Below are 26,692 nucleotides of genomic sequence, written 5' to 3'. Positions count from 1 at the left end.
CTGCATAGAAACTCTTAGCAAATGGATCAAATCCTGTGTCGACTCCATCACCTGGGGTAAGGATGCAGGTGAACTACTCCAAGTCTCCCTCACCCTAGGGCACTGCAAAAGGACATGATCGATAGTCTCCTCAACTCCGTGCACACCTGACAAAACTGGGTAACCCATACTCCTCATCGAGCTAGCATGCTTCTGGTCGGTAGGCACCCCCATGCCACCTTCCATATAAGGAGCACCACTCGCGGGTGAACCCGCATCCTCCAGATCCATCCTCCTTCAATCTGCCGGGCTGGCTCCCTACTGCACAAAGCATGAAGATCTCTAGCTCGTACCCGCGTCCGGCCTGATGGCATCCATACTAACTTGCCAGGCTCCTCCCAGGCTGGTACCGGAAGAGCCAGAACCAACTCTGCCAACTGCTCCCTAAGAACCTCCCGAATCAGCCCAGCCCTCCACTAACCCCCAACAGGGTCCAGTAAGTCACAAACTCTGTATCCACTCAACCTCGCCGAATCCACCATGGTCGACAAGCGACTGATCGGCAGCTCAGTCACCCAGCTATCTTCCAAAACATCAATAGATCGCCCATCCCTAATGGCCCATCTAATCTTCGGAAGCACCAGTATGGCTCTGGCACACATCTCCCTCCAGACCAGTGAATGGTGACGGCCAGCCCATGTCCTAGGGAGAAAAGGACCATACTTGCCCTCATCAGCGAGGACCACATACTATCGGGCTCTAGCATGAATCTGGCAATGTGATGTGCCGCTAGAGCCTCCCGCCTCACCACCAAAGATTGCAACCCCAAACCTCCCAATCTAGTTGGCTGATACACAACTTCCTTGCCAATAAGTGAATACCGCCTCTACCACTACTCCTCCTCCAGATGAAGTTCCTAAAGAGTTGCTCAAGAGTCCTCAGGAACACCACTGGAATGAAAGAGTTGGAGAGAAAGTAAGTGGGGATCAAAGACAGAACTGACCGAACCAAGGTGATCCTCCCCATCATCGATAATGTGTGCATCTTCCATCCCTCCAGTCTACGCCTGATACTAAGCTCCAGAGAGGAACAGTCCCTGCTACGTAACTGCTGACCTGAGAGTGGAATTCCCAGGTATCTCAATGTGCCCTCCTGCTCACCCACCCCCAAAATCTCCAGAATAGAATTCTTCACTGCCAAAGTAGTCTTCGGGCTGAAACATATAGCTGATTTAGAGAAATTAACATACTGACCCGACACAGCATAATAGTTTCAGAGAATCCTACTAATAACTCCTGCAGCCTGCCGAGACGACCGAGCTAGCAATAAATAATCGTCTGCAAAGAGCATACAGGGATACAACCTATCTGAGAGCTCTCGAGAGTGCATCGGTGCAGATGATGAAGAGCAGGAGGGAGAGGAGGCATCCCTAGTCCTCTGGAAGACTTTAGGCGTACCATTTATCAAAATGTCAAATGAGGGGCCCGAACACAGCCCATGACCCAGGTGATCCAACTCAACTCTGGGAACCTTTCCCCGCCTACCATATGCCCTCCGAGAGAGCACCAACAAGCAGCGGAAAGCGTGAAACTCAGCCGAGGGGTTAAAAAGGAGCCGAAGGAGGAGAAGCCTCGCGGCCGTTCCACGCCACGCACGCGCTCTCCTCCTCCTTGCAACCTCTTCTCTTCTCCTGCGATCCCACCAAACCCTTCCTTCTCGTCCCCTCAGGGTTTTTCGCCGGCGATGTCGGGAAGGAGCCGGATGCCGCCCCACGCGATGAAGGGCCCGCCACCTTCGGTCCACGGCCCCCCGACGCCCCCCTTCGGCCGCGGCGTGGGCCCGATGCACCCCACCCTCCTCGACGACCTCCGCGAGCCCCCCTCCTTTCGGCCGCGGCCTTCCCCGCCCTCTCCCCCCTCACCCCGCCATCATCGAGGAGCACCTCGCCGCCCAGCTCCAGGAGATTCAGGGCCTCCTCGTCGACAACCAGCGCCTCGCCGCCACCCACGTCGCCCTCAAGCAGGAGCTCGGCGCCGTCCGCCACGAGATGGCGCGTGTCAATCACGTCGCCGCCTCCACTCACGCCGAGAGGGATCTACATCTCCACGAGGTCCTCTTTCTTACCCTTTATTGATCGAGTTCGTTGTTTTCTTTCTGTTTTTCCTTTTCTTGATGAAAGATTATTTGTTTCTTATTGATGATTGGCTTCGACGATTCGATAAGGCTTATGATAAGTCGATGAAGCTGGAGTCGGAGCTCCGGGTGGCGGAGGCGATGAGGGCGGAGCTCATACAGATCCGTGGGGAGATGCAGAAGTTGAGTGCAATGAGGCAGGAGCTCGCGGGGCAGGTGCATGCGCTTACCCAGGACTCGGCTCGGGCCTTGGCTGATTTGCAGGAGGCACCTGCAATAAAGGCAGAGATCGAGACCTTGAAGCAGGAGGTGCAGCGAGTGAGGTACCATTACCTTGATACCACCGACTCTCTTTTTCAGTGCTCTTTCTTGTTTTTAGTACGATCTTTTACCGTGTAACTTAAGAAAATCGAGAAAAAGGAAATCCTAAATGGAATTGGTGTTGATTGATCTAATTCTACAAGGAACAATGTTCACAGTTTGTAATCTTTGTGAAGCAACAAGTCGTGTTGGAACTAAGATAAATAAATAATGGGAAATGATAATATCCTTGGACATGTTCCAAACATGATTAAAGGTCTGAGTGTTCATATTGAGGGAACTTGCACTGTAAAATGATAAAATCATCATGAGTTAGAAATTAAAACTGTGGCACGACTGAATAAAAAGGTATATATTCCAATCCATAATCTTGTGACATTTGCAATCATAAGCTTATGGTTCATATGGATGCCTAGGGGTGGTATTGACTACGAGAAGAAGGGATATGCCGAGAGTTATGAGCAAGGACAGGTTATGGAGAACAATTTGATCTCAATGGCTCGTGAGGTTGAGAAGCTACGGGCCGAGGTTGCTAATGCTGAGAAGAGGGCACGAGCTGCAGCTGCTGCTGGGACTCAAGGTAATCACCTTTATGCTCTGTTTTGCTTTTTGAGTTTCGCACTAATATTTAGAACCAACATGAGAGGGTTCTGTTTGTTGTCTGGCTTCCTGCAATCTGCACAGATGCCATACAGTTGGTACATGTTTCATATGAATCACGCGGAGAGCTACCTGAGCAGTTGGTTTGCAGATTTCATAATTCTCTAGCTCACTTTTTTTAATATCAATTTAAGAATGCAACTATAATTTGCATTAACTTTTAGTGCACTCAATTTGTTCAATAAAAGTGATTAATATTTGGAGCATCAGCGAGGATGTTTGATGGAAAATCCAGTCATAGGGAACCATAATGCACATTAAAATTGGACATCTGCAATATTAAGAGGGAGGAACAATATAAAGCAGGAAATGCTCAGCAACAAGAAAAGAACCTTGTATTAGCAGAAGATTTTATGGCCAACTCAGACTGTCATATTTAAATTTTAAGGCAAGCTATAGTTAGAGCATTCGTTGATAAATGGAAAATAATTGAAAGGCTTTGCACCTGACTCAAATGATCTAACATAATTAAAGCCAAGCAATTTGATTTAGAAACATGATCAGCACCTTTCACAAGTTATTCGGTGTAGCAAACTTTGCCAAAGTAAACTCTTTTTTTTACCAGTTTAACGCTACTAAATTATCATATAGCTCTACTACCCAAGAATTGATTGAATATGCTTCTTCTTATCTTTAATATAAACTCAAGATTGATTTGTATTACATATTCACCAAGCAAACTATAATGTCTAATAGACCTAAGGAAACTATAGTATGAATTTAGATATTCAAGAGAATCGCTAAATATATCCTGACGACTTCCTCTGTGTTCTTGAATGGGTAGGCGGTACAAACACAATATTGCATAGTTCATTGGAATAAGGAGATTTTTTGGCCATATTCAAATATCAAGGCAGATTAGCTTAGTTATGAATGGTGTATAGGTAATATACTAAAAACATTCATTGTAGCCGCGTGTCTGCCAACTCAAAATTAATGGTTGAATTAGGAGATATGAAAATTAGAGTGCAGAGGTAAATATGGCCTTTTTAGGGATGCATTTTGCTTGAAAAGGGTTTATCTTTTCTTATCTTTGAGAATTCATCACCATTGAGTGCCTAATTTAGTTAGGAGTCAAAACATCCTTGATATATAATGGTTATGGGTTAGATAGTATCTTTACAATTGTTGTCAAGGTCACCTCATAGTCAACACACTTATGGAGGATGAGATTATAAGGAAACTTGTGATTGGAAGAGAGTATTATTTTTAGTTATTATTTGGAGGTGTTTCTTGATGATTAATGATGAAATACATTACTGAATGTGTAATTTTGACTGCACAAACTTGAGAGTTTTCCTAATGAAATATGTATTGTTAGCTGCTCCATGACACGGCTCCTCAATCCTTTTCTCACAGAGAAAGAGTAGAACTGGTCAAACTCTTCCTAGTCTTTCCTAAGAGCAACAGATGAATGAGGTTTGAATCAAGCATGGAATTCTAGTATACTTTGACGTTTAAGCCATGTTCCAGTGGATTGCTAGCAGCCTCTTGATATTTTATTCTTAAACTCTGATGTTGTCATGATTAAAGGTAGGTACCAAAGTATGACATCTTAATTCCTAGATTAGGATTGAGAGAGTGGTATTTTCAAGATCAAGGATTCAAAATCCTTGTGTATAGCACTATGGTGATCAGGACACTACATTGTGCTTTTCTTGGAGTTTTGATGTTGGGATGCACGATTGACAAATGATTATGATTTTCCTATAGTTTACTATAACTGTTTACTTATATGGAAACACATTGATTAACAACTTACAAACTACAACTAGAAATTAAAGTATTAAACAAGGTTCTTTCAAGTGCAGTTGTTTAGTCTTATTTTCCTGCATTAAAACTAATATTTTCTCATATTTTGTCAAATCTTGCTCTTCATGGGCTAAGAACACGTGCTTATTGTTCTTTGATATTTCTTTTTCCCCTTTTGTGGGGTCTGCAGCTGCAGGCTATGGTGGGAACTATGGCAATCCTGATCCCAGTTATAGTGGAAATCCTTATCCAGCTGGCTATGGCACGAATTCTGTACGGCCTTTATTCTACTTTGCAACAACTTGTTACTGGATACACCCTCTGACACGCAATAACTACTAATATACATAAACCGGTTGTGATAGGAAACTCCTTCTGAATTCCAGGTTCCTGGAGGTGCAGATGCTGGTCCTCAGTATGGGGGCGGATCTGGGCATGGCTCTTGGGGTGCGCATGACATGCTACGAGCTCACGGACGTAGATGAAAGAGTGGCCATACCATACACAAATACACAATATCAATTGCCCTCTCACTTGCATAGAATGTCTTTTTTAGTGCAACTTTATAGTTACTTAGTTTACAAGCTGAGGTGTTGTTAATCAGGAATGCGTTGTGGTGGGCAGGTTCTCAGTATGAATATTTTGGTATTGAATATTCTGGCTTTTATTTTGTGACACTCAATGATTATCATTTTGCTAAATCTTCATATTGATATTTATGACAATTTTACGTTTATGAGCTCATTCATAAATCCTGTTTCACTTATTATTTTTAGATGTGCGATTACCATAGTCCATTGCCATACATCTTTTTTAGCTTTTTCTCAATGAGATCTTTAATATCATCAACTGGAGCAGTCAGCAAGATCTTAGGTTATATTAGATTTCTATGAAGGCTCAGACATGTTTATCTCCCTCTTTAGGAACAGTTGAAATTTCCAATGGGCAATTTTGTTGTAGTGGAGTATAAGGTGAACTCATGTTGGAATACCGTAGGCTGCTGTTGGCATTGTGAACTTATTGAAAAATTTTATACTGCAGTCTTTCAATTATCTAGAAATGTAGATTCCCATAACTCTCTTATACCTGACATTTTATCTTTGGTAGCATAGTTTGAAGTTTGTTAGCTTTTCTTAGTGTTTATAGAAGAATTTCCCATGCATTGCTATTAGTTCTGCTTTCAGAAAATGGAGCTGCTTGGTGGTTCTTGCTTAATTTTGAGATGATGATATAACAATATTATGGAGCTGAGTTAGTTGTTTGGTCAGAAGTCACCATATTTAATAAAGTACTGCTGATGTCGTGACTTCTACTTTTCATCATCTCACCAATTTCCTTTATCTGTTGCTACTTATAACATCCTTATATTAACTAATTAACAAAAGAAATGATATCTTGTTGTTGTAGCAGTATTTTATGATTTTACACTGCTTGATTCCTTGTCTTCATGTCCCTCTAGAATGTTTCTTAGATCGTTTACACTTGGAGGGTATGAAATTTATATTTGTTGCCACGTGCATGTTGTGTATATGGGTATTTTAATGTGATAGTCTTATGACACCATTTGATTGGATGTTTGCATTTAATGGTTATCTGACAAGTCAAAAATGGACAAGAACTAGTTACATTGACCTGGTTTTGATTTCCTGCAAAAGAACAACATTTGCTGGAAGTTAATTGTGTATCTTAATGGCAACTTTGTTAGATTTTACAGTGTACAGAGCAAATACTTTCCATGGCTGGTAATCAGCGAAACTATATTGGCATATATATGGTGGCTGATTGGTCCTTTTTTCAGTGGTTTGATTAGATGACTTGGTTAAGTAGTTCATTTTAATAGGTTCTAATTGTGTGGGTTTATAGCCTTGAACCAATTTTCTTTGTGTGATACTTTAGAGGGCTGTTTAACTGCTTCGATGGTCACACAAACTTTGAAATTTGAAGAATAATCTCCGTACTTGTTCTGTTCATAATGTTTGCTAAAATCAACTAAACTACAAATAAAAGTCTACATGAGTGTAGAAATGAACTAGCTATCCACTAGTGTCACAAATTCCAGACTTTTTTCCAATATATAAAACACCAATGAGAAGCCTACTTGAACTCTGCATCAAGGGGAGGCGCGGGCTTTGTTATTAGGGGTCCGGATTCCAGGGTGATCGCCGCTGGGTGCTGCCACCTGTTTGACATCTTTATGCCAGGGGCGGAGTTGAGAGCGGCATGGGCTGGCTTGTGCTATGTATAGCGTGCATTGCAGGGGAGAGAGGTTATTTTGGAGGGTGACTCTGCGACAGCTATTGGGTGGATCCAGCAAGCTTCGGGAGGGGGGGTCGGCGATTATCACTCGCTGCTATGAGATATTAGGGCTATGGGCCAGGATGGGCTAGTAATCCAGGCGAAGCATGTCTTTAGAGAGGCCAATGGGGTTGAGGCTGCAGATTGGGTGGCTTCATTTGTTACCAACCATTCGGGGGACCACCTATGGGTGGGAGAGGCGGAGCTGCTTAGTGCGCTCCGGAATGTTTTGCATTTTGATTTTCTTAGTTGTATCCGTACACGTTATGTATGATCCTTCTATTTTAGCAAAAAAAAAAAAAACTCTGCATTTGGGTTCTTAAAGTTTCCTCGAGTACTGGGTGATATATTTACAAATGAATGAATTGATGGTGTTGGTATAGATTAATTTGCGTAGGATAAGAAACTTGAGGGATTTGGGCAACAGTTTGGGTTATTTTGCTACTAAAATGCAGTCAAAATCTTGGTCCCTGGATTATGATGCACCACAAGACAGTGGGTGCACTACAATAAGTGATTTGGGAGGAATGCTTGTGCATTGGCGAGGCAGAGTTGCAGTTGAATCACAATGAATGAATTTCTTCAAGTAAGTGATCATTTTTCTAATTAACTGTCCTTTTATAGCTTATAAATTATTGGGAATTGTCAGTTGTAAGTTTTCTTTATGGTTCTTTTTCTTCAAATAAGTTACTGATGGTACTTTCTCACTAATATTGGTTGCAAAAAGTGGCATTCTTAATTTACCTAATGATATTCAGATTTTGTGCTAGGGGTCCATTCTTTGTGGTCAGATGTGGCATGCAAAATTAAAGTAGACTTCTCAATTGGGTTTAATGTACATTTAAGAAGTCTACACTTATAAGCCATGCATTGGTGCAAAACATGGTGTTGCTGCTGTATACTTCACTGTACTATTTGCTTGCCGATATTGGATGTCCAAATGAAGCAAATAAATATGTTGCATAATTTGCATGAGTTGTGCGTGAATTGTAGGAAATAAATCTATTTATTGTATTGAGAGCATACAGTTATATACCATTGTGTTTATTTGCTGTAACTTATTTTGTCCCTAGAACAGTACTGTGTTGGATTTGTATGAGAGTGCCTTATGACATGCCTTTTTTTTTCTCCTTCTAAAACTGGAAATGTTTTTTCACGATGCATGCATAGATCATTTATAGTAGACCATTGTATCAGGGATAACCGACATGCAAGTTCTTGTTTTGGCCATGTGAATACTGCTTTTTTATTTATTTGCATAGACACTGCACTCTTTTTTTTTTTCTTGAGATCCTCTTCTGTCCAAGTCTATCTGAGTCTTCCCTTGTCGAATTTCCCAAACAAAATCAACCTCTTTTTAGTGTTAACTCTGTCTCTTCTCTCTGCATAACTCAACTACTTCTGTTGTTACTACTTTTAGGTTCTTCAATCCATATATTTGGATCAACATCCTCATATATATCTTAACTGATTTCATGCATGCCTTTATAGCTCCCACGAAAGAGGACATACTGAATCTAACTACCGTTATCATTTTGCACAAGGTTTATTCATCTTCTTGTGGTCAGTCTAAAAGAAGTTGCTTTGCTGTTTGTTTTTTGCCAGGTCTATTTATTATCTAATCATATTTTTGTTATCTTGTTTACAAGACAAATTAATGTTCTCTTAGGTTGCTCCATCTTTTCAAACTTACCATTGTTCTCATGAAAGCCAACTTTGGTTTTTGAACACTCATATATCAATCATCTTAGTCAGAGACCGAGACCAAACTGAACTGAGATTGCAGTTTATCTCCATCGAGATGGAAGGTGGGGAAATTTGGGAAAGAACAGAGATAATCTGAAATCTTGGGCCAATATATAGCAACCAAGATGTTAACAAATCTTGACATCTTTTTATTAAACTCACTTGAGATTGTACAAGGAGAGGTCAGGATTGCAAAGATTTTTGCATGTGGCTTTTGTCCCCCACCTTTTTTTTCGATCTTGAAAACTTCATAGCAAGGTTTGTTGAATCAGGCCGAACCGCATGGTTCGGCTCGTACCAAGTCGACCCGGTTGGGGACCAGGTCAGTTTACCTTTTTTTGGGAATCGGACAGAACGAGCCAGAACCGATCGCGAATCGCCCATACTCGGTCCAAACCAGCTGGTTCTGTGTGGAACCGATGCGAACCGTCCAATTCGCACCTAGTCTGACCTATTTTGAACCGGCCCCCCTCCTCCGTCTTTTTTTTTATTTTAAAGGCTAGTTAGGAAGGCCTGAGAAACTTCTCATACCTTCCCAATCTATCTGAATACCCCTCCTTTCCCACGACAAAAAATATACTGATGCAGCACGATTGAAGGAGGATCCAACCTTAAATAAGGTATGCTTCCTCTCTTCTATCTCATTCTCTATTTTTGGGACACTAAAAAATATCTTAAAATTTGCAAAATAAGAAGAGGTCATGCCAAAATTTTTGATTTTGGCTTGATTTTATGATATATTATAGATCTATAGATGATCTACACGATTGCTAGAAAGAGACTGGAGGACATGAGACCATCGTTAATGAGATACGATCGCAGGATGGTTTTCGATTCACCGGTGAGTTCCAATTTACGCATGCTACATAGGATAGAGACCACGATGTATGATCTGGTAGAATTCGCGAGGATATAATTGCATATAGGAGACGGATTTCTTGAGGTTATTCAGGAGGACACGATGCTGCTGCAGATGATCTCGCACGTGGAGTAGAATTCATAGACATCAGATTCTAAGTCGTATACTGAATCTTATTATCCGTAACTACAGGCAGTCTATGACTCATATGGATATGGATATGGATATGGTGCATCTGAGGCATCATCTTCCGGTGGCTACTACCCTACGCAGCTCGGAGTATCTTACGGGTCGAATTTTGCTGCCGGCATATTTGAATGGGCTCTTCCACAGCCGTATTATCAGCTAGAGGACACCTCTTAGAGCTACAGCTTCAGCGAAAAATTTCAGAGTGCTTATAACCCAGAGCGCGTTTCTTATGGGATGAATATACAACACTACAACGCCGCTTGGTTAGAAGGGTTGACTGATGTGCCTTCTGACTATGCTAATGATTCGGATATCTACGAGAGGCATCGCCACTCGACGAGATTTTAGATATCGGTATGTATGTTGTACTTTAAATATACGTAATTGATTATATTATTTAATATTTTGAATCTCACTAGTTGATCTTAGGATATTTCATGTTACTTTTTGTAGCATGCAACATCTCACTAATCATTTTATGTTTTATATCACTTTAAAACAATAAGATGCATCGTTTAGATTATATTGGGATGATAGAAATATAAAAAATATAAAAAAATATCAAACTATACTTAATATCATCAAAAAAGTTGAAAAAAGTTGATTACTAATTAATCAAAGTTGAAAATCTTAAAAAAAATGGGCGTGCCGGTTCTGGCGTATGGTGTGTTGGTACGATACCGAACCAATACCATGCCGACCCACCTATCGACCGATATGGATTTAGGTACCGGTTCGGCGGACCTTGCTTCATAGTGCATCAAATTTTGAAAACATCACAAAATGTCATATTTGATAACAAATAGTTGGAAACTTTTTTTTTCCTTCGGAGTTGTTATCCTTAACAGGCAACCCTTGAATGAGTATTCTGATCTTCATATTAAAAAATTCCGAAGACAAAGTTTTGGTGGAACGATTTCTTTGAGGTGGCGTTTTGATGACCTTGCCTGAACAGGGAATCTTGTTCAAAAACACTCTTATATTTCCCCAGGGATCTTTAGCCTTATAATTAACATAGCAAAGATGATAAGTAATCTATGGCTCTAGTTTTATATTGTCCATTTATTTTCGTTGTTACTTGTTGGTTCTGCTACTTTGGGCTTTAAATTAAGCATTTTGGGCTTAATTACTTGGTGCAACTTGTATGGTTCAACCTCTGAGCAGTAGGTTCAAACTAGGAACTGGGTTATCCTAGTATTAAATAAATGAGACAGATGGGAACTGGCAGAGCTGAGTTTGTGCTTGCTGAATTTCATTCTCCATTTCTTTATCTCTTAGTTCTCTTTGCATTCATACTTCTATCTTCCTTGGCCTATCAAAAACTCCTTTAAGACTGTTTTTCTAACATATTTTTCTGCGGTACGGAAAACTCATGTTAGATCAATCTATCCTGAAGAATCCAAAGGGCCAAATCCGTTAATTCTTTGAGACCACAAGTTGCAGGATGGTGTATAGCCAACCAGACTTATCTGTCTGAAAATTGATAATTGATCATCTATTCATTTTTTTTCTTTTAAAAAAGACAAATGCCACCATTTAAGCCAAATCATTCTTAGTGGTTGACTCCAGTTTTGCATTTGAAGAGTGAGATACATGGTCTTTGGAATTTACTTTGTATTCGTTATGGATAATTGCATTGGAGAATCTTATAGAAATGTTATTCTATGCAACTTCAGTTGATATGGTGCTTTATATTGTGGAATTTTTTAATTCTTGACATTTTCCTCAAGTGAATAAAGTCACGGTAGGTGGATGCAAACTGAAATGCGTACAGTTTTGGAGTAATTCTTTATCACTCTATTCACATGTTTGAAAATTTTAGCGAGCAAATGGAGGATTCTTTCTGCATGTTCCATGTTGAGGTCCCTTTATAACATAGATGTTGTCATGACTTTTTTTTCTGTTGGTGTATGAGTTTGGAGTTAGATTCTATGTGGTTCTTTGTTAACTTCAGTAAAAGTTAACCTTTCTTCTTCCCTTACATAATATTTGTATGCAATAGAACTTTAGTTTAAATAGTAGTGTCAGCTGCTGGTGCGAGAAATTTTGACTTATCTAAATAATCTCCAAATCCATTCTTCCTATTAAGTGGTAGACAGTCCATCAGCCGATTTGCTTATATGCTACCCATTCCATGTCCACTTCTTTCTTCCTTTTTCTCTTCAATATGTTCAATTCATTTACTTAATATCTTAACCTACTCAATTTTTTTTATCAAATGTAGTAAAAAGAATTCACCATAACCAAGAAACTTGGTTCATAGCGTAAAATGTGATAACTTTCATGCCTAGTAGGAACTATGATGTTCATATGTTGGAGGGCCATATCATCATCTTGACGCTCTCAATTGCTTTTAGTATCCAACTATGCACCAATTACATCAATTGATCGTCTTAAGTTTCTTTTCTTTTTTAGTTGGACTATTATGATTCATATTGAATACAATAAGTTTCTTGGTTTAGGTTCATTTGCATTTTTCAGGTTCAATTGTTTATTATAAATATAAATTATTTATAGGTATCATAAATTTCATTCTATGTTGAGCCTAAGATAGCATGTTGTTCTGCATACTTGCAACTTGTGATAATAAGCACAGTTGTACCTACACATTTATTAAGTGGTGTTTTAACTTGTAAGCTACTGTTAAGCATACTTATACTTTTTCATTTTGCCATTCATGTGTTAACTTACGGTCTTGTTTACATTATAGGGAACATTGTGATAATATGATTAACTTTTTGGGCATCGTGAAGAATTAAGCTCCTTAAGGTATGCGTTTTTTTTCTTCTCTTTATTCTTCATTGTTATTCTTTATTTTTCAGAGCAACTTCTTTCTATGCTTTTAAAGTTTCGTCTAATCCTATCTAGTTTGATCCTTTTCTAGGATATTTCATGGTGTGTTTTAATCCTTTTTTTTATGTTAAAATTATTATTATTTGGATAGGAAGAAATCAAGCGAGTTCAACAGATGGACTGAAAATATTGCCCTAGTTTGTCGTCATATAAATAGTTTTTTGTGTAATAGTTGCTATTATTAAGACATTCTCTACAATAGAAAAGCTAAATTGGCTTGAAAAATGCTTGTCATCTTTGGGAAATTCTGTTCCGATAATTGAACACCATTATAGGTGCATTTAACATGCATTTCTCTATTCCATTCCTTTAAATCCTCTTGTTGGGTATTTTGGTTTGACGCTGCTTCACACCCAAAAAGAAGCGAGCTACAATGATGACCTTGTTACAGTCACATGCTTTTCAAGCTCTACAGCTTTATGTTTTTTCAATATATACTTAATTTTTGTTTTAAAAGTCAAGACGGGTTCAATTCTATAAACTTAAAGTTGCAGACCAACCATTTTTAGTTTAAACCGTAGGATTAAAGTATTTAATTATAAAAATTTTGTTAATTTGCATCATGCCATAATGTGCTGAGACTTGCTATGCAGAAGAATGAAAACTTTTCAAGCTTGTCAAGAATCTTCAAGTGATGTGACATGATTTGATGGCTATTGATTTAACCTTTTGTCTTTACTTGTGCCACTTAATCTACCCTGGTTTGTTGCTTCATGTTTGGTCTCCTACACCCATCCAAATCACCACAAAGGCAAGATATCATCTCATAACTACCTTACTTATCTCCAAGAAAGAAAGCCTGCAAGCATTGGATGAGAATGATATCATGTGTTTTGCCTTTAACATTATATCTTCTTCGTATCCATTACCCCTCAGCCACTGCTAGATTATAAAAATGCCATTGAAATCCTTCCTTTGCTGCTACCCTCACAAACCTCAAATCTCACCCATGTGTTACTTCCATCCAAATAGGAGAAATCCCTCAAATGATCAAAACTAACCCTAACCCACCAGCTCATGGTTCTCCTTACCGATTTGTACCACCCTATACTAGGCAGTATTGGGGTGTATCAAGTGTCAGTACGCCGAACTGACCTGTATTGATACTATACCAACATAGTACTAGTATGGATATTGAAATTGGTGTTTGTGAACCTTGCACCTACTCACCAATCATAGGCATCGTATACTGAGGCAATTGCTAATGCCTTTGTCACCAACCCATCCTAGTCCTCCAATAGCTTGGAATTTTCTAGAATTGTAGAGCCTACTAATCTCTGCTACCCCTCTTTCTTAGCCGAACACAAAAAGGGAGAAGATTAGAGGCTCAAAACCCTAGCATTATGTCTCATGCCCTTGTTTCCACCATGCCCTAAATCTAATCCTAGCTAGCGTTACACCCCTAAAGCAAGCTACAAGAGGTCAAAATGCCAGCCCTCTGCATAGTGCTCTCTTCATAGAGACCTGATACTAAGAGAAGGTGGAGGAAGTGGGTCCAAGGATGAGAGAGACGATGATCTCAACATCCCCGACCTCTTCTTCTTCCTCCTCTTTTACTTCTTTTTCAAATCCTCTTTTATTTTTCTTTTCTTTTCTTTTTGCATTTCCTTTTATTGTATGCTAACACACAAACTAAAATGAGGACTAAGGGATTGGCTTAGATCCTACGGTACACTAGCCCATGTTCTTCTCCGTAGGGATTTTTAGGTTTACTACTTCCCTTAAAACCTTAGCTGTTGAGATCTGATATCTGCAACTATATCTTTTTATTTTCTGTTTCTCCTTCTTCTTCTTCGATTCCTCTTTTCTTTTCTTTTCATTTTCTTTTCTTTTTGCATTTCCTTTTATTGTTTGATAAAACACAAACTAGATTGAGGACTTAGGGATTGGCTTAGATCCTAGGGTATGCTAGCCCTTTTTTCTTCTCCATAAGGGTTTTTAGGTTTACCACTTCCCATAAAATTTAATTTGTCAAGATCTGATGTCTATAACTGTATCTTTTGCTAATCTAAGTTGTCGAGATCTGAGATCTGATGTCTACAACTGTATCTTTAGTTAATCTAAGTTGTCGAGATCCAATGTCTGCAACTACATCTTTTTATTTGGTGGGGTACTCTAAGCTCAGTTACAAGCTGTGTATCTTATCTGATTGTCCATTTGATAATCAGTAGATTCATTTGTTGCATTGATGCACTTGAAAATTGAGTACAATTTGTCGGAGTTTTATGATAGGCTCTTAAATAAATGCAAAAGTTTATATTTTCTTGCATGCATTTTTATTTGTTTGTCTAATTTTCCACTCATTTTTATCTTATTTGTGAATGTAATTTATTTTTTAATATTTTTAGAACACCAACCATCATAGCCTCCCTGCATGCCTCATATAATGCAGTATCCTGGCCACTCGCATGATGTGTCCACTTTTAGAACCTTGGTTAACACTTCATTTACTAGTACAAGTGTGAACTTTTTCACTGTTGAATATAATGTGTTGACCCTTGTCATTAAAGTTAAATGAAGTGCTGAGGTTGACTAGTCGTGATCCTAATGAACAATACTATGAGCGTAATTTTCTCCCAACTTTCAGAAAACTCCCTTGAGATTTCGGACATGTACCAAATTGGAAGAGAATTTCATTACAAACCTTTCATGATTGTATATTTTTCAGGAAGCTTGTCAATTAGAAGCTTCCCCTGGATACTTATCTTGATCAGAGTTCTAATCCTATGGTAATTGACTGCATGAAGAGATACCATGCATGATTTGTATACCAAAGTTATTCCCCTAGCTTTTGATCAGCAATTATATCATATGCTATGCATGCTATGTAAGACTAAAGAGTTCATGGTGAATCCTTGAACTTTGAGAGTTATAGCAGAGAAGAAACTGGAAGACATTCAATACTTAACTATAACCGAACTAACAAAGCTCGCCCCAGCCAGATGCATATAATTTTATGTCTAATGGAATATGTATGGTTCTTCTAGTATAAGTTATCTCCCTACTTTCTTGATTTGTACCCTTTTGAGTTTCTTCAGTATACTTCAGTATATCATAACACAATATAATGTAATGCGTTCTTGCTAAATTCGATGTTTTCTGTTATTCACATTTCTTCTATCTCTAGGTATTGTGATCTGTAAAATTTCTGCATGTTGAAGCTTTGTATTTGAAAGGACGCTATTTCATGACTCTGTCCATGGAATGCATATTTTATTATTTTTATAGTCTATTGCATGCAACTGGTTTCTAATAACTTGTTTTCTCCCTTTCATTCTCTTTCTATAGCTGTGATTTAGAAAGAGAGGAGTGATATATTTTTAACGTCACCTTCCAGGGAGGAGTGATATATATTTTTTTTAATTATGTGCCTTGTACGCAGGATGTGGAGTTAACAAATGCAGTTCAAACTTGCTGAGATCTGCTTTCCATATTAGCGAGCTTATCATTGAATTGGCATGGAAATTTCATTAGAAAACGAGACATGTTGCATTCTTGCTGCAAAATCTGGGCCGCTGGATCAAATGTTTGATGTAACCACCTTTTCTTCAGTTGCAAATCGCTTGGATCGTGATCATGCGTGAATATAGAAAATACCGAAACTGAATCCTGTCAAAAGGATGCTTCAGATATATTATTAATACTAACAATGTTATCTGTAACCTGTGCTGATGGCGGGGTGAGATGGATCTTGTCGCCATATTCTTTTTTTGGGCTTTTTTGCATGTAGATTCTTGCAAATATAGTTGTATATCTGCCTTCAGAAAATTGTTATCAGCGTATGTATCCCTTAAATTATCAAATTTTCGTATGAATAACTCTCCTATTAGATTTTTGGCTGACAGTGTTAATAAATAATTGTTTTAAATATAAAATAATATCATTATCCTTTTGTATTGGTATCTTCGGATAAATGTATATAAAAATATAGCTCCTTCAATACGACTTAGATATTGAATTTTAAGGATATTGACACATCAAAAGATACTCAAAATAGTTATCAATGCCGTTAATCAAAAGGGTGGTGATTTGCTTTTTTGGCCTTCCCTTGTCCCGATTGAGCTCCTCTGATTATTTTTTTGCCTTTTCCTTTCCCTATTTAACTCTCTTTTCCTAGTCCCTAGAAGCTTTTTGGAGGGCGAGCGGTCACTCGGCTCATCATACTTTCCTCTCCAAGACTTCTTTCTCAGCGCTGGGGAAAAAGATAGGATGATCGATCACTTTCGTAACCATGTTAAGGTATCGTTGCCTGAATTAACAGTATAGCATCATAACACTGGATCATTGTTTCACAATGACCTGTACTAATCCTGGGAAAACAATGCTCGCCATTATCGGTGTTTTCTTTGCGAATCATACATAACGGATAAACCATGATCTTAGAATATCTTGGAGAGAATATGAGCAAAGCACATATTAGTCTCAACATAATGAGTGCGTAATTCCCCAAAAATAGAACATAGCCCATTTGGATATTAGTTCAAATGAAAGGAAAATTGCCCAAGTACATGGGCTATACAACTTTAGCCTAGGGAACCCGAGTTATGTTTGGAAGTTCCTACATAAATTTCCCTATAGCTTCTTTCAGTATTCCTCAAGATTTGCTACTGCTAATGCTCACCAGAGAAGAAAACGGAACACATTAATTAGGAAATCACAACACATAGATTACAGCAATTTGCCATGCCGGTCATGTTTGGTTCCCAGCAAAGAATGAAACAGTCCTGTAATGCTTGGGATGTTATATATGTTACAGAAAAAAGTGAAGCTCCCAGTCTCACCTATAGCCCATCTCTGCCGATAAATTTGTGGTGCTTCAAACTTCAGCTTCTCAAAATCAACCAACTGAAGGTAGCCACGGCAGCTTAGGAAAACTAGTACGCTCGGGTAAAGATTTTGTTAGGGGGGATGTTCTGACGTTTCTCCACATAGTCCGATGGAAACCACCCTGCCTTGCCTCTGCATTCTCCTTCGGACCAGCCAGATGGAGCGACCTGAGTTGACAAAGCAAAACCACTAAAAGCATAAACAAAATATAGTGACATATAACTTCTCATTCGACACAATCATTTCAATCAAGTAGACATTATACTATAATAACCAAATTTATTCTACCAAGCACTCAGAAGGATTTGTTCTCTCTCCCAAGAAAGCTAGGTATTGTTTTTTGAAGTCATGAAAAAGCAAATTAAGAATACTAAGGAATGTTTTGCACTAAACAAGAATAGCATGTATCAGGTATTTATATATTATACAAGAATAGCCTGTAAGAGCTGGTATGAGATTTTTTAACTGACTAGAGGGCATGAAGAAGATGGAAGGAATTTCTAATATGAAGATCTTATAAGCCTGAAATTCAAACATTAGCGTCTTCGGACTTTGATGTGGTTGGAGTTTCTATAAAATATGTTTAACACCCTAAAATTCATGTAGTTTCTATTGGTAGTTTTTATTGGGGCTCTAACATAAGATCCATAATAAATGTAGTTTCAAGGATCCATAAATGTCACCTTATTCTTTTTAGAAAAAAAATGAAATAATGCATTAGAAGCATAAATCTGGAGCAAATGTAAAGTATTTCCTCATTTCCAATTTCCCCACCTTTACCTTACTTCAGCCGGACACAAGACATGGTCGAGTCGAGGAATGCCTTCCGCTTTAAATTGCCTTGCCACCATTGAAATAGAAATAATTCATGACGACACCATCCCCCAAAATATTGAGTACTTCTGGATTACATGTACATTAAACCTGAGCAAATCAGGTCTGGCTTGGCTCAGCTGGCTCAATTTTGTGGGGGCTTCAGCAGGGGTTTCTAGCCCAGGTGGCCAAAATTAAAATGGGCCAATCTAACTAGCAACAACAAATGAATAATATTATACTATCAAATTTATACCTATAATATACAAAATACCTATAAACTATTTTAAAGACTTCATTCTCTCATCTAATCTCAAATACTCTCGTATCATGAAGAAATCCACATCCCTGTCTTTGGCTGTCTCCCCAATTCCCATGCCTCCATCAGAAACCCCCACCTGCCATCAAAACCTCTACCACCTCCTCCCTCCCAAGCCCCATTTCTCCAACTTCAACTCATGTGATGATTCTTGTCCATGCTGCCACCACCCTCCCCTCCCCCTTCACCGCCCCCACCCTCCAAAAAAAACACCCTTTCCCCCTCCTAATGCCACAGGTTCTTTGTCTTTGTAGCCATTCCTCTCTGCCTCTCTTTTCTCCTTGGATACTCATGATCATCATCGTCACCTATTTCCTCCTTATCTCTAAAAATCAACCATAGACAGGGACCTGACCCATGCCCTGGGTTAGTCCTAAGCCTAGACTTTAATAACCTAGCTGGGGTCAGGCTGAAGACTGTAGATCCAGAGCCGAGACAGGACAAGCTCAGGCCAGCAAGTAAAGCCCTTTCATATTAAGCTTTGGACTGGCCTGGTCAATGCTCAGGTCTAATCTACATCTGTCAGTGTCATCTAAGGCAACAACTTAGGCTCTCAGCAGTCCGGTTAAGTGCTGTGGCAGCTTGACCATTAGGCAACATCACTCCCAATGGTCCTAGGCTTGGTGAGTAACTGAATACCTACATTGGCATAGAGGCATGCACCTGGGTGCTTAAGGGCTTCCTGGTGCTTGGTCAGATGCTTGGACTGTGACCCGTTACTCAAAGGCATCTTCTAATTTATGAAGGAATTCAGCAAATTTCAGTGAGGAAACCGACACTAACTGATTGATGTATATCTTCCCTGATTAATTTAAGATAGTTGGCATTCAAAATATTACCACGACAAATGAGTGATGATCTAACAAAAGTTTGTAAGACATTTTAACAAGTTTCCCCTCAGTTCCAATATCGATGGAAAAATGTTTTAATTAAAAAGAATGATTTAGAACAAGCATAGATATTAAAAAAAAAACAAATAAACTACCTGTCGGACCACAACATAGTCACCACTACTAAGCTTAGTTCCTTCTCAGAAGCAGCATTAAAGTTATACACTGCCTGCCAAAACAAGGGAAAACTTACAGATTCATCCTTTAGACAGTCAGGAATCCTTATTGTTCCTTTTGTAGTGTTTGACTTACCTCAGCAAGAAAGTATAAGGCTTTCTCAGAGCGATTGTGAGACAGAGAAGGAGGTGCAGATTCCTTTTGTTGTTTCTCCAAGACCATCTATATAAATTTCAGGGGGGAAAAGATGTTAAAATTTCCATCATCTGGACATTTTAATTTATAAAGGCGCAAAGGAAGCTACCTCAGCTTCAGCATCATCAAGTATGGCAGCAACTCTTAAATGAAATGATTTTTCTGCCTCGGCCTTCAATAAAAGGTATGATCAAACATAGATCAATGTCGGTGTTTGATCCAACTAAAGAAAAGAGACTCATTTTAAGAGCTACATATAATCATACCATGGCAACTAGGCGCTGAAAAGTCAACCTTTGCTGTTGTGATTCAACAGCAGCTAGTGCAGCAGCTGCTTCCTTTCCTAGCACAGCCATGTTTGCTTTGAGTTCCTGCATTTTAGCTTCGGATGATTGCAGCTTTGAAGTATTCTCCAAAAAGGGAGTTTCTCTCACTCGAAATTGCCTTCTCGAAATTTCTGCTGCCTGTTCACATTTTTGTGGTCAATTGAAACTATAAAAGTATGAGGCTGAAATTTGGTATGAGATATCAAACAACAATGCCTTGAGCAATGAAAAAGAAACAATTTGCTCCCAATCTATGGTTGACCCAACAAGTTCTTACCAGGCTCTCAGCATCATGTCTCATCCGACTATAACGTTGAGCAAGATTTCGAGCATCTTCCAAGGGACCACCAATGGCCATTGCTCTTAATGGTTCCATAATCTAAAATAATCAAATGATAAGTAGGATAAGTCAAACTTCAGAAGATAACTCCAAAATGGTTCACAAATATGAACGAAAGCTTTATGAGACTAAATTTTGATGTGCAAATCTAAATGTCTATGGTATCATTGAGAGATAATTTTCAAACAAGATGTTAAGAATAAGGCATATGCTTAAATACTCCCAAAATGAGAACTTGTTTCAAGAGCGCCATGATAAATCTTTTCGCCTCAGATAATGTCTAGGTTTACAGGGCCTTGAGCATGGAAAGATAACCTATTGCAAAATACATCAAACTGCAAGCGTTGCAGTCTTAATTGATTATTGTAGTTGTATGACTAGAAAGGAAGATGGTGAACGGGCGGTGAAAAAAAAAACTTACTAGTTCACAGGCCACATGAGGCTATCTAGCAAAAGTCAAAATTCAATCAGGTCATGCATGAAAGAGTCAGCTCATATAACCTTGCTATTCCAAAGCCTAAGGTAAGTGCAATATAGAAGTTTCTGTTCAGCAATGATGAAAAGGCTATCAGAAGTTGTCTGCCCCGGACCTTCTAGCATTTGTAATTGCTAACGAAAATGCTTATGTCTGTTCTTGATGCATTCAAATCCTGAATCCACATAGTGAGCACGTTCTCACTGTGCAAGCAAGAAAGTTTTAAAAATACTTTTTTTTATTAAAAACTAATAAAACGAATTTAGTAGGTGCCATGCCAACCTGTGCCAGGTGCTGGTACTGGCTCAGCATGGACCAAAGCCAGCACCCCAAGCCATGGCCATAGTTTAGCAATATATGGGCCTGGGCTGACATCCCTGTGTAGTAACTAGTCTTAGCCTATTCCATTGGAAAAAAAAAAGAAGAAAAATCCATCATATTACTTTTGCTATGCAATGGATCATTTGCTGTTTCATCATCTACCGCATGTTACTTACAGAACATCTTGGATGGTTGGAGATTCCTACTGTTCATGATTCTTTCTAATCTGTTACACATCAGGGCATTCCATGGTTTGATTTGTCTAACTGTCTCTATTCCTTACGCTTTTCATGTTTCACGCTTGCTTATGAACCCCTTCTTTGATTGTCTAACTTGGCAGATCATCAACATATAATCTCATGTGATTGTTATTCTTGCCAAAAACAAGACCGTCAAACTAGAGTCTAAGTAGGATAGTCCATGAACGAGGAGGCTTCTGCTGCATGGTTCACTAATATCCAATTCACCTAATATCCAGGGCAATTTTACTTCCTCTTCTCCTTCCTCTTCTTAATCTAGTTCCCCTTTTAATTTATTGGAAATGTAGCTTAGATAGACTGAATATTTTTGAAATGTGCTGCTATTTTGACTCTAGGTAGTTGTTGTCCACTTACCCAGTAAGTAGCCCAAATGATACTAGCAACAGTCACATAAGCACTTTAGTTTGATCCATTCAAATATTTGGAATATTCTGAATAAAAGCAAATACAGATGTCGTTATTTTTGTTAGTACTTCAGTCATTACTTTTGGCTTTATCTTATAAGTCTCAAGCATGCAAAAGTTACATTTTTGCTTTGTGCCAATGGCTTACTCAAACTCTAAGCTATTATATATTTTTTAATTTTATTGTGGCGATAAATAACTTCCTTTTTGATGTTCAAGGTTTCTTTTCCCCCTTTTCACAAAGTAATGCGCTACTCCTCTCAGACACCAGTGGCTAGTGCGTCAAATGCATGACTTTCTGATATTCTTGAGACTACCAGGTCTCTCTTCAGGCAATACTTAATTTTGTGTAGAAGCAACACTGATTGTGGTGTGCCTTATTCACAAACTATAAAAGGTTACTCCAGGTGTTTTTCCATGTGGTAGATTGTTCTCCTGTCCTTATTTTGAACTCCTTTTGTTTTGGCTGTACATGTCTTGTACTTCTTCCTTCCATAGCATGGGCCAAGCTTGCAACTTGATCTACTATATGCTATATGGTGTACATTTATGGCATCAAAACATAAAGCATATAGATATTATAACTTGAGCATTAAAGATGACTGCAGATCTCTATACCAGATATTGCTCTTTAGTAACATGAAGTTTAACCTAAAACAAATAAAGGCATGCCTCCCTGGTCCCTATCCACCAACCAACCTCCTCACTTTCGTTTTAAGCCCCTCTGTTGCCTAAGGTTGCCTTGGTCAGCAAATTCACAACAATTGTTCAAAGGGTGACTCCAGATTGATGGTTAGCTGTAAACTCTGCTCATCTTTTCCTCTCAAGTTCATTATCTGACTCCATTTCGATGAACAAGAGCCTAGGATTGTGACTTCTGTAGCTTGTCAGACCAAAGAAGGTTTGATAGAGTCCACTCCTAATATACAATAGCCTATGTGCCTTCCCAAATTTTTTGTGACTTTACAATGACATAAATTGGGACCCTCATAGACACTACAATGGTTTTGATAGAGTCCACTCATAAATATACCATAGCCTATGTACCTTCCCAAATTTTTTGTGAGTTTACAATGACATAAATTGGGACTGTCACAGACACTACAATGGTGAATGAATTCACCAATTAAAAATAACACTCAACCATTTGTAGACTGTAAATTCTATAATCCAATCTACGTACAGAACTTTCATTATCACAGCACTCATCTCATGATAAGAGTACCAACAAATCTAGCAATTAAAGATGCAAGCTCTATTAACATCAAATATAGTCCAACATTCAAATTTAAGCTGAAGCATGTCTATATAACTATAAGTATCCAAATCTCCCAAATCCCAATATAGAATGCAAAAAACTAGTTTGATAAATGGCAAAAGAAATGGAATATATCATCTTATTATTAGGTGCCCTTATCATTTTGGGAACTAAAATTCAGGTGAAACAACCCAACAGATACATTAAGAGATTGCAGCAGGAAAAAGGGTGGAATTCTTCTAGCAGTTAAGTAGGAAGACAGGAGAGCTGCAAGATCCCCTATGCAACTTTGACCTTTTTCCACATAAACTGGGAAGACCTTAAACCATAAAGCTGATTATGTCTAAAATATTAGGAAACTGTTCCCCCTTGCAACCTTAGCTAACACTTCACTGTAAGGCATACTTCAAGCAGATATCATTTCATTAACCCAAAGAAGGGAACATTTAGTGGTCAATTGAAGAATGAAATTAACAATGACAACATCATCATATAATAAAATATTATACATGTAGTACTGAGCAATATGTACATGCACAGTTTGTTAGCGTTAATAATTCAGAACTGAATCATCATAGTATAAGTAGCAAAAAATTCTCAAAACCATGTAACTGATTAGACTATATATTTTCTATACCTTTATAGAAAAATCAAACTATTTTTAGAATAGAACAAATATCTGAAGACAGTAACCTGTGAAGTCAAGAGCTTATTAAAATCTTCATGCTCTTTCTCGATATTTATAAGTGCACCACCATACAAAGATGCTGCTTTGGCTAGAATTGCATCACTAGCTTTGTTCTCACCTCCATATTTATAACAGTCCTCTGACAACTTTGTCCCTTTTCAGCAAAAAATATATATATATATCTCAGCTAAGTGAACACTGTATCTTATCAATACTTATGATGAAAACAAATTAGTTACTTGATAAACTGCAAAGACTAGCACAAAGATAGTATGAGAGATAAAATTAGAAACTTTTACTATTTCAATGTGTTTATATCCAATAGTTGCAAAGGCCTTCAGCTGCTCGGATAATGTCTTTTTGAAAATCCTGATGCCAAAAAGGATCATTAAATCCAACAAGTTTTCTGGGTCACATCTTTTATTGGGTATAACCATAAGAAAATGCTGACAAAACATAGAAAGTTTGGTATGATCATGCTCGCTATGCAAGAAATTTATTGGTGGAATTTGGCTAAGTAAACTTTTCAAAGTTACCACATGGAACATGGTTAGAACCACAAATGATGTGCATAAAAGAAAAGTAGAGTAAGGTATTTGGGACTTTAGAGGAGCTGCATGCAAACCTCCTGCACTGTATGCAGAAATTGCATTCCTCATGTTGAACTAATAAAATGAAAAGGATATAAATAAGTCAAGATATCTATGTTGACACCGGCCAGCCTGCTAAGGTCCTTAAATGCAACCTGATTTCAGCATGAAAAAGGAAGGAATCGAACATCAAAATCTCACACATTTGTAGGCATTCTCTCTTACCAACTCTTCAACTGTCTTTGCAAGTTTGTCCCCTTTCTTCTAACTCTTTCCATCTTCTAATATATATGCATCTACATACATAATAGGTATGTGCATATACATGTATATACAAGCATGTTCACGCATGCACACAGACATCCATATAATGTATAACAAAGAAGGATGCATGCACATATAAATAGTGTACTTGTGGGTCTAACGTATACATTGTATGGTATGAGGATGCCATGCCCCTAGATTAAACTTATTGGAGATTGTGGTATAAGATAATATGACACCATTATAATAATATGAGTTGAATTGAGCAGAATTTGCTGAAAAGCTAATAATGCAGCAGATATCAGATTTTCAGGGGGAAAAAAGGAAGTTATGAAGAAGCAACACTGCATGGTCACATTCTTTCTTACCCTCCCAGAACGAGTAGACCTATATAACTTTTCTAGTTGTTGATGTCTCTGCAATTCGGCTTCATCTATAACCATTGCGCCTGAACTCTCATAACCAGTTCCACTGAACTGCTTTATCACCGCCTGAAATAAATTTAAAGAAATATCTCAGTTAAAGTCTGTTGATTTCTTTAGCAGATTAAACAGCTAACTGAAAAAAACTTTGAAGCATCAATAACAATCATGAAATCTGAAAAAACTTGTGCTTTCATAAATAGTAATCTCAGAACAATTTGTTGAGATATAACTTCAAAAGTCAGAAAGTATTACAGCTCAGAATTCACTTGTTGCATAAGCTCGTGATGGAAAGTGATAGGTATTGTAGGCCTATCATATCCCGAGTTAAGGACTTGTTGAAGTCCAAGCACCAATTTGGTGCTTATTATCTTAGAAATCTGTGACTGTGACATTGTTACACGTCATCATCTCGTGGATATCAAACCCCAGTGGCATTTACATCAGCAATGCAGTTCTCTCACTACTCAGTAAATTTGTATAATTCTTAATGAGTTAAATCAATATAAAGCCAAAAAGTTGATAACTTTACAAAGAAAACAAGATAAAAAAGGAAAAAAATTCTTTCTTGATAATACCAGCTCGAAACTCATATGTTAGGTTAAATAAATAAAAAACCTAACTTGAAACCATTTGCAGTCACCAAAATCAAACAGCAGGAGATCCTTCCTTTTTCCAATTGAACTTCACACGAATCCAGATCCCTTTCCCTCATTATTTTTCCAAAAAAAAACCTTAAAAAGAAAAAAGATAACTAAAGATCAGACAAAAAAGTAGTTCTTTTCCTCCTTTCTCTCTCATAAATCATCACCATATTGGGCGCATCATTACCCAAAATGAATTGGATCCGTGAATCATTCGCAAAACGAACCAGGTAGGATCTGGGAAAAGAAAGATTAGGTGTCGATCTTACCTGCTGCTGCTTGGCGACTTGCTCTTTGAGCTTGCTCGCCTGTTTCCTCAGCGCCTCCATTCCCCAAATCGAGAACCCAAATCCAAACCAAGCAACAAAGAATCCTCTAATACTTCCCACTTCTGATACTGCGAGCTTTTAAATCTCTCTTTTCTCTTTGTGACGCCTCCTCCCCTCTGAAACCTATAAATCTAGGCGAGAGACGCAAGGCTGCCAGCTCACGGTGGCTCTTTCTTTCCGTCTATCACCTTTCTTGGAAAGGGCATGATAAAAAAGGTCGCGAGAGCGAAAGGACGAGTTATAATGGGGTGCGAATAGAGAAATTATTCCATGAAACTTTATGCACCACGTGGCCTTGCACGGAGCCAATCACACAGCCGCTCCTTTCTATGGACCATCCATCGTATCCTCGGTGCGCGCCCATAGAAAGGATTGGTTGCATGCATGACCATATAGTGCATACAGGGGATAATTTCTCATAAG

The 26,692-nt window shown here is 38.5% G+C and overlaps 1 protein-coding gene and 1 pseudogene across 1 annotated transcript; one reads left to right on the top strand and one right to left on the bottom strand.

Moving 5' to 3' along the window:
* The first annotated feature begins 1,490 nt into the window (after positions 1-1,490).
* LOC103707188 lies at positions 1,491-16,622 on the top strand (annotated as a pseudogene).
* A 644-nt stretch (positions 16,623-17,266) lies between these two features.
* Positions 17,267-26,488, bottom strand: LOC103707189 (SH3 domain-containing protein 3). Its single transcript, XM_039126062.1, is given in 12 exon segments — positions 17,267-17,781; positions 19,732-19,757; positions 19,760-19,805; positions 19,889-19,975; positions 20,058-20,120; positions 20,215-20,412; positions 20,552-20,653; positions 24,026-24,202; positions 24,320-24,349; positions 24,351-24,389; positions 25,243-25,365; positions 26,210-26,488. Coding segments are annotated over 12 exon segments (1,071 nt in total). The 5' UTR covers positions 26,270-26,488; the 3' UTR covers positions 17,267-17,661.
* Between the last annotated feature and the right edge of the window lie 204 nt (positions 26,489-26,692).

The sequence above is a fragment of the Phoenix dactylifera genome, chromosome 4 (assembly GCF_009389715.1).
Source record: "Phoenix dactylifera cultivar Barhee BC4 chromosome 4, palm_55x_up_171113_PBpolish2nd_filt_p, whole genome shotgun sequence".
In the NCBI taxonomy this organism is placed as follows: Eukaryota; Viridiplantae; Streptophyta; class Magnoliopsida; order Arecales; family Arecaceae; genus Phoenix; species Phoenix dactylifera.
The sequence above is the reverse complement of the archived record's forward strand: the minus strand, read 5'-3'. Positions and strand labels throughout refer to the sequence as shown.